At 41.4% G+C, this 9,300-nt stretch overlaps 1 protein-coding gene across 1 annotated transcript; it reads right to left on the minus strand.

Moving 5' to 3' along the window:
- Window positions 1–114: 114 nt before the first annotated feature.
- Window positions 115–8,314, minus strand: bmp4 (bone morphogenetic protein 4). Its single transcript, XM_004082199.5, has 4 exons — window positions 7,950–8,314; window positions 4,784–4,906; window positions 3,785–4,149; window positions 115–1,855 (listed from the first exon to the last, which is right to left on the minus strand). Exons 2-4 carry the CDS (start codon window positions 4,888–4,890, stop codon window positions 1,002–1,004), a joined length of 1,326 nt encoding a protein of 441 aa, XP_004082247.1. The 5' UTR covers window positions 4,891–4,906; window positions 7,950–8,314; the 3' UTR covers window positions 115–1,001.
- Between the last annotated feature and the right edge of the window lie 986 nt (window positions 8,315–9,300).

Below are 9,300 nucleotides of genomic sequence, written 5' to 3' on the forward strand. Positions count from 1 at the left end.
TATGTGTGTATATATATATATATATATGTGTGTGTGCGTGTATGTGTGTGAGTGTTAGGCTTTGCTTATTTTTTCAGATACAAAGTGGGTACATATTATGATGTGACCGATTGATTTAAATGAAGCAGTTCATGTTTTATTTTTTCTGTATAAAACAAAAGCAATAAATATCACCAGTAAATAAACTTTACTTTGTTTTTACTATTTTCTCCATAAAAAAACAAAAAAACAATCTAATGTACATTATGAAAAGTTGTACAGCTTTTGTTTTAAAATAAGGGCTCAATTTGTCTTTAATATGTAGATATAAATATATATATTTTGCCAAAATGTATGATAAAAGGGAAAAAAGTGAGACAAACATACAGATCATAGAAGTTATAAATAATGGTAAATGTTTTTGGGTGGAATTGTTTCTGCTTTGTTTGTTGCCAGTCCAAATGACAGGTTTTTTTTTTCTTTTCTAAAAAAAAAGGTCTTCATACTCCACGGGAACAGGACATTTTTTTCGGCTTCACAAGGTAGATGAAAGAAATCTAGGATATTTTGAAACTAAACTTATTAGAAGTCCTGATTGGGTCCTCCTGCTGTGACATTACACAATATATAATGAAAAAGTGAAAATGCAGTTCATTGAGGAGAAGGAAAGGAAGAATCATGTTGGATTTGTCGTTTTTAGAGCAGGGTCTTCCTTCAACAGTGGAAACCAATCGGCCATGAAAGACTTTTTCAGAATGTCAACCGATTGTTTTTACGACATGGTCCATCAGATAATGCCATTCAGTCAATTTGCACCTACAGACAGAGCTGCATTAACCCCGCCCACTTCAAATCAACCAATCATTAAACACCTTTGCACAAAATACAAAGTTCTGCTTAAAAGTTGAGTTGGGAACAAGCTGGGAGAACTTGAGAAAAGAAATGCAACAATTGCTCTTGCACGACTGGGAGATTACATTTCTCTGCTCCCGCGGAGTATGAAGAGGCTTTCAGTTTGTGGGTCAGCGGCAGCCGCAGCCTTCCACTACCATTTCCTGGTAGTTTTTTAGGACCACCTTGTCATATTCGTCTAGGTATAGCATTGAGATGGCGCTGAGCTCTGTTGGTACGCAGCAGGCCTTGGGAATGTTGTTGTTCACAGAGTTCACCAGTGTCTGCACGATGGCGTGGTTAGTTGAGTTCAGATGATCTGCCAGCGGAAAAGGGCACTCTCCGTGGCAGTAATAGGCCTGGTAACCAGGAGGTGCCACTATCCAGTCATTCCAGCCTACATCGCTAAAGTCCACATACAGAGTATGGCGCCGGCAGTTGCGGTTTCGTTTACGCCCTCGTGGTTTGGGGCTGCGTTTTGTCCGGCGTGTCAATGAGTGACCCTTTCCATCGTGGCCAAAGGTAACCAGAAGAGGGCGTACCTGGTCCCAGTCCTCTCCTGGCTCCTGGTGTAAGGAACGGCTGATGCGGACATGTCGGTGCTGGTTGTGTGGAGTCTGATTAAGGTGGAGAATCTCCACAGCCAGTCCATAATTAGGGAGCCGTTCCCGAGTCCAACGTAGCACAGCGGGGCTGACGTCAAAGCTCTCCCAACGCGAAGCGTTGTGGCGCACAAGCCGGGTGTCCAGAAGCTGCGTGATAAGCTGCCCGGGCCGCGGGGGTTTAAGCACCTCGTATATGTTTATCCGATGAAGGCCCTGGTCGTTTAGGGGGCTATCATCGTTGGCCTCGCCCAGCTGCTGACGGTAGAGTCGCAGCTCTGCGGAAGACAGCAGCTCGTCCTCTGGAATGCTACTAAGGTTGAACAGGAAGCGAAGACGGATGGATTCTGCATCATCCACTTCGTGTATCCTCTCCATGTGCTCTGAAAACAAGAAAAAAAAGTATGTTGATGCATAGAGAATAACTCTGCTGTGTTTGATGTGAACTCTTGTAGCATTAAATTTGACTTTTTTAGAAGCTTACGAGCATTTACGCAACTCAAGACAAACAGTTCATCTCCTCACTCTTAAGCAGGCTTAACTCACATCAAATAATATAAGCCTAGACATCTTTAGGCCTCTAGCGTAACCAGGTAAAGAAATATATATCATCCACACTTCCTTATCTTTCTTCGAGGATTATCCGGCTCTTCTCCGAGCATCTTTTTCTGAGCACTTTGCTGAAACATGCATTACAAGGAGGGTGGTGATTAACGTACCACAGCTACAGTATAAACACAGTGAAGGCTCCCTGTTCCACGCACAGTCTGCAGATTTCTGGCAAGATCACCATTGTTGGGGAAAGGAATGTTGTGTCTACTATTTTCCTGCTCAATCCACCCCTGTTATTTCACACCCAAGCCCTAATCTTCCCCAGGTGGTTCTCATTATTAAAACCTGCTGTGCTTTTGATTAGCACTGTAGTTTGTTCACTTAAGACATTTATCATTTTCATCATGAATAATCATTAAGGAATCAAACAATGCACTAGAATTACACTTACTCCAAGCCTGTGGGAAAGAATGCTTCGCCTGGCTAATTAGAATTTCAAGTATCCACACACCTCACCTCTGTGTTCCGATGTCTGACTAAAGAAGCAGCTGGAAACATCACTTTCCATTACCGAAGGGCAGTCAAAGCCATCTTTAAGGATGAAAAGTTTGCCTTTCCTGTAAACATCTCCTCAACTCACTGTCCATCTGCTGCAGACTGTAATACCTCCCTGTGCTTTGGACAGATGAGTCACTCTATCACACAATGGTGCTTCCATGAAAGCAAGCACTCCCACTCAAAGGGTTTCAGAACGTATTATTAACATAGTTCTGCAAAGGAGAGAAGGGTAAAACCCATCCACAAGCTCACATGGGCACATGTTCTCATAGCATCATGGGCAGAGGTAACTCCTCCACCTATTTAATATTGATTTGTTGATTGTGCAGTCAATTTCATAAGCCCAACTCTCTAGTTTTTCCTATCCTTCTAAGCAACGTAGCTCCCAAAACCACCCTAATTCACTCAATTCACCAGAAAAACACAAAACTTTGCATTTGTTAACTTCTAACTTTCATCTCTATTTAGTTTTTTTGTTTCGTTTTCAAACACGCCCCACCAAGTCAATCTATTTTTTCTAAACTCAGTTAAAAAGTAAATTCTTCAAAACCCCAGTCTGTCTTAAAATTAAGTTATCACAGTAATCAGAAGCCACACTTCTAAATCGCTTTTCCATCTCTCCAGAGAGCTGCAGTGTCTTCTCCAGGCACCCATGTTGTTGGCAGTAGGCTCTTTATTTAGAAGGCTGCAGAGTAGCATTAGAGATAATTGCACAGTGCCAAAGGTCCTGCAAAAAAGAGCCCTCCACATAAACTGGAGACGTAAGAGAGGAACGCATAACAGTTCCAAGCCAAATGGGGTTTTGAAGCCACGTTCTGCTGGGTGGAGTGAGATGTGTAAGTCAGTAATATGAAGGTATGCTTCTCCTTCAGCTACTAACCAAACAAACACACACACAGCTGTCAAATTGGGCCCTAGAGAGCTCGTCTAGCAGATTTTTTTTTACCAATCTGTAGACTGTATGGTGACCACATCCTTAGATTCTTTGGTTATGGCGAGATGGGTGGAGTAGCTTTGCAATCATGTTTCAAGGACTCATTTTTTTTTGTCTCTTCCCTGAATGCTTTGCAATCTGCAGCTACACTAATTCATAACTTTGGGGCCAAAATGGGTGAGCGGCAAAAGTTTCCTCAAGAAGTTTTTTTTGTCTTTAAGTAGTATTTTTTATTAATTTTTATGAAGCAAACTGTCAGTTCCCTTACCTTCATGGTGGAAGCCCCTCACGGTGTTGGCTCGGCTGGCTGACTTCTCGGGATACTCAAAAGGAATTTCGTGTGCCTCTACGTCTTCAGCCTCCCCTGACTGCAGTCGATAGAGATCCAGCAGGTAACGAGGCACGGCGGCAGCTTTGCTTGGACGCGGGCGCTTTTTGAGGCCAAACATGTGCAACAGTGTGGCCTCAAAGTCCCGTAAAAGTTCATGGCTCTGAGCGGTCGAGCGACCCTGCAGGCCAGGTACTTTCTTTTTCCCTTCTTCGGGTATCAGACTAGCATGGTTGCTCTCTCCCAGCAGGACTTGGGATATTAAAATGACCATCAGCATTCGATTACCAGGAATCATGATGTCTCTGGTGGGAGCGGCAGATGAAACAAGAAGACAAAAAGATTAGAAAAGGTCTGAATGGAGCAGAGGGGCAAGAGTGCATAACAAGGACTATAATCTTGCACAATATACAGATTTACAACCATTCCTATCAAATTTATTTCAAATGAACTCAATAATTCCTTCTACCGTGTTTATAGAAATGCCTTCCCCAATCACTTGCTGTTTATCTTTGGCGACATCCTCTAAAGGTAAACAGCTGTTTCAAGAACCCTACTTTTTTAATGCAAACTGTGGGGCCATTCCCCTGTGCTCCACCCCTTCCCCTTGTCTCCTCTACTATGATTAGACAAATAAAAGAAGCAGCCCTGAGGTCGGAACAAATTCTTGACTCAATAAGGAGCCATTGTTCCTCACAGTCTGCCTCAACAAGCCGTGGGACAAACCTGAGACTTTCGGCAACACATTAAAAAGAAAAGGCTCTTCCTAGAACATGCGCTTCGACCAACACCCCTTACAGTGCTTCAGTTCAAGTCTGGACAAATGCCACATAAACGAGTGTTTGACTGGACAGACAAGAGAGTGTGTGGAGGGAGGGATACAAGATGCAGCAACACGTCACATGCCACAAATTGAAATGCCATGGTCCACTTACTTACCGACAGAAAATAGAGCATGGGAAAACAGTCCATGTTTGTTGGGAGCAGGCAATGGACACGTTTTTCCAGGAAATATTAGGTGGTGTGGGGAGGCGGCAGGAGAACATTGGAGTGACCCTGTTCCTGAAAGATACAGTCAAAAACAAGGGGGAGACTATAAAGCTGAGTGCCGCTGCAAACACTTGTGACTGGTGTGGTAGTTACTCGAGAATGTGTGTGTCAATCGGTTTCAGTTTGTGTGTAAGAAAGAAACCTGGTGTCTCTTTAAGGCTTATCATTTTGACTCGTGGGTAAGCTAGCTATTTACTGTAACTGGAATGTGAGGAGGTATGTGCCACAACACAGACAGCAGATTACTAATGCGTTAATCTCACTTCAGACAATTCTTAGCTGCTGTTTTTTTTACAATTATACCCCTAAATCTGCATCCTTTTCATATATTTATCATTTCATTTGTCGCCCAAATTAAAGTAACTTTATTTCTTGTTGAAGTTGAGATTTTTTTTTTATTCTGCAGCTTTTTGAGTCCTAAATTCTGATTCAATTAATAAGTTCATAGCAATTATATTAGATAAATTGGTGCCTACTTAAATAAAACAGAAGGAAAAGACTACTCACCACTTTACTACTTCTAAGACATGTTTAACAAGCCTCGTCATACAGCTCTAATGGTTGAATTTGAACACGACACTTGGAGGGCTAAACGTTGCTGAATCACACTAATAAAATTACTGAGTTTCAGAGTGACCACGCCAACTGTAGGGCATCGTTTGTTGAGCTGGAGAGCACCCAAGCATTACAACGCAGAGGATGCATATTAGCAGTAAAAGAGAGTGAGGCCATAAAATATGGGTGTTTTACAGTGTGTGAGCATGCCCGGCTTGGTATCTGTGTGATTAACTCAGCCCCTCAATAGCTCACTGTACATGCAATCAAGGATCCCTTTTCCGAACAGCATTAGACTCTGACCTCAGCTTGACCCCCACCCCCTTTCTCGGTCATGACATTAGATCCAATGTGTGTGAAAAAGAAAGGCCCAAGGTGCAGGCGTGCGCACACACAAACGAATCGGCGCATCCATGTGTCGGTTCGCGTGCACGTGCCGCAGCTCGCGCATTCGTGAGAACTGTGGCAAAGAAGGGAGAGGAGGGTTCAGAACATGATCAGCTCGATTACCCATGGGGTGCTGCGATGTGTGTGTGTGTGTGCAAGTGAGTGTGTGAGCCTGTGCGTGAACATCTCTGACAACAAACGTTCATTGTACAGAGAGGGCCTCTCCCATGATTACAGGGATTCATAGCACTCAAAAACACTGACCAAACAGAATATCTTGTAACTGTAACCAGCCACTGACAGAGCTGCAGGCTACAGCAGACAGACACTCAAAGTGATGCGATGATGATGAAAGAAGATGCGAAGCAGACACTGGCCTGTTTTCAACTTTGGAGATAAAAATACATTTGAGTTTCCACTAAATCCTGTAAGTCCCATTCCCTCATCAGAATCCCAGAGAAGGCAAAGCAGAGCCCGCACATTAAGACGTTTTCAGAAAAGGCCTCAGTCTTTAAACTGAACAGCAGACAGGAACACTTTTTCCAAAAATGAAAATAAAAAAATGGAGACCAGAGCGGAATTAGGCCGCAGCAGTCAACTGCCTCTTCTTCTTTTTCTGTTTCTAACTGACCAGCGATAATGTGATCAGAGTTTGCACATGGCTCCTCAGATGTGTCTTCTAAGGAATTTGACAGTTGTGATAGAAAGAAATAGAAAGAAAGTTGGAGGGAAGCAGGTTGCCTTGGAAACAGACAAATCACCTGACCTTATCGTTTTATCTAGCAGCAAAAAAGTTCAGCGAGACAGTTCTAGTCTCTGAAGCTGGTGCTTGTAAGCACTGAAACAGCTATATGACAGCTGTCCCAGGAACCAGACTGTTTTTGTGATCAGTAATAAAAAATGGCTTGTTTGCTTTCTTCAAAATAAACCTAAACTTACCAGAGACTAAAGGAGTTTAAACAATCAGAAGGGCCTGCTGTTTTTCCTTCGCTCTTCTGAAAAATGCATTCACAGTCAGTGAGATCACTCCAAGCAAATTAACGGTTTTGTTGGCCTTATAGTTTTGTTGAAAGGCACAAAGGATGGTGTAAAAGATGAGCTGTGTGCCTGTTTTTCCTCTTCCTTAAATATTATGGCAAGTGATTTGACTGGCACTGAAATCAATCACTTAAACTGTTGCAAAATATGCATCATTTCTAAGGAGTCAGATCCTGGGTCAAAGATTTGCAAAAATGAGGAAAAAAAAGAGTGATTTAAGCACTAAATATGGCATACCATCTTCTTAATGTGCTTAAAAAAGGTCCCCATGCTCAAATTTGAAGGCTATAGGTTTCCTTAGAAATGCACAGAAATGTGTAAATGATGTGGCATGTGCCCCAAGTTGCATTTTTGTTGCAGTTTTGCAGCTTTATGGACGAAAACGACACAATGTGGCTTTAAATCAACAAACGCAGTGGTGAAAAAACATTTAAAACATGAGTTTTAATTTTATATAACAAAGAAAATGAACGTTTTTATTTTGTAGTTTGACAAATACCATAACTAGACAAAGTGGGACATGGTTTTACGCACAAATCAATATAAAGCTAAATGTCTTTTTTTTAACAGTTTAAATCACGTTGGACAAATCTGAAGAATCAATCGACCAGCGGTTTTACTCGTACCTGGGCGTCATGACGAAGAAGTAGGTGTTTAATTATTCAGACACTTTTTGGGACTTAATATAAAAAATAAATAAAAAAGCCACAAAACCCAGAGAAAATCAAATGTGTCTGCTGGTCCACAGAAAATGGAGCGCAACGAAATCGGACTCTCTGTTTGGAAATGACCTCACTATCCTGACATTGCTTAAGTCTAGGGCACCAAAAGCTGAGATCGCGGGGCTGGTGGTTGCGCGCTTTTATCTCACTTTGACGCGCCTTGCGCTCACGTTGTCCTAAAACTTAGGATTTTTCTTCTAAAACAAAAACTGAAGTGATGTGATCTGCTAGAAGCAAAATCATGACATAAGTTAAGAGTGGTGAAGCCAGACTCCTGAGCATGGTATTTCAAAGGTTTGCTCCATCTAAAGTGGCTCACTCATGCGCGACGGTGTCAGTGGATGAGCGCTTACCATCAGTAGAGGTACAGGTATCCTCAAATCAATAGGAAAAAAAAGAGATAATGAAAAGTGCTCCAGGCCTTACGCAGGAATAAACGCCCAAATGAGCCTAAATGAGAAACTTGGTGCGTTTTTTAGGCTCATTAATCCCTTCGTGGCACCTCCTCACGGAGCCGTGGACAATCGGCGCTCTGCGGCGGGGTTTCTATCAGCCTCCAGAACAGTCTGTATGGGCGGGCGGTGAGGAGGACGCACAAGACTTCGCAAATGATCAAACATCTCTGGTCCCTCGCAGTTTTTATTTCTCCGCCCTGCCTCCTCCTCCTCCTCCTCCGTCTCCGACCTCCCCATACACCTTGGATAACCCCCCTCCCCCCTCCCCGTTTGACATTCGCCCCCACTTTGAGCGCATACACCTCACTCATTTACCTGTTTTTTTTTTGTTTTGTTTTTTTGTTTGTTTCGCTTTTTTTTCTTAAACTTTTTGATTCATAGTTACAAAAAAACGACGCTGCTCTGAAGGGTTGAGCTCCAACAGTAAACTTCATTATTAAACTACTGGGGACAAAATTAATATTTTAGTTCAGACTAGTGAAACAACTTTACCTTCACCACGTTCTTGAATTATATAAGCTATAGTGTAAAATAATCTAACAATAAAAATTAATTAAATAAGGCTTTTTCCTGGTACTTGCTCTCTCACTTGGGTTATTTATTTATCCCATTCTGGGGTTTTTCCTGTTGGAATATATTTCTGGTTTACTGTTTTGGATCAAAACTAATGTTTTGGGTCATTATTTTAATGTTTTTTACTGATATTTTTTGTTATTTTCTGAATTAAAACAACCCAGAAAAAAGTTAGTCCCTTTTGAACCACGTTGTTAGGTTAAGAAAAAACCCAACTTGGTTTATTTTGAGCTATAATTTCTATATATATAATTTATAATTTATTTTAGTGCGTGTCTTAATGTCTGAATTGAGACTTAAAGAAGCCATCATTCGATAAACGTTTTATATTTATATTTATTGTTTGAAATTTTTATTTTTTTCATTTTTTTATTCATTCAAGTAAAAATAAAAATGATAGCAAAAAAATATCAGAAATGTCTGCTAGAGGCTTGTGTTCAAGGCTCTGAAAAAACTTATTTTTACTCAGCTTAAAGACTTTGAAGTGAAAATTAATGATGGTTGAACATCCACACACCTTAAATTATCTTCTTTTGTAATACCTCAATATTTAGATGGACAATTTAAAATCAAAGAGTCATTTATTTTATTTGTCTTGGCCTAAATGTGCTCTTCAGTCACACTGATTGGCTTTTCTTGGAACGTTCTTGTCCTCTGTGCTCTGGAGTTAATGCAT

This window comes from Oryzias latipes, chromosome 22, assembly GCF_053564925.1.
Source record: "Oryzias latipes strain Hd-rR chromosome 22, Olatipes_Hd-rR_3.1".
Lineage (NCBI taxonomy): Eukaryota > Metazoa > Chordata > Actinopteri > Beloniformes > Adrianichthyidae > Oryzias > Oryzias latipes.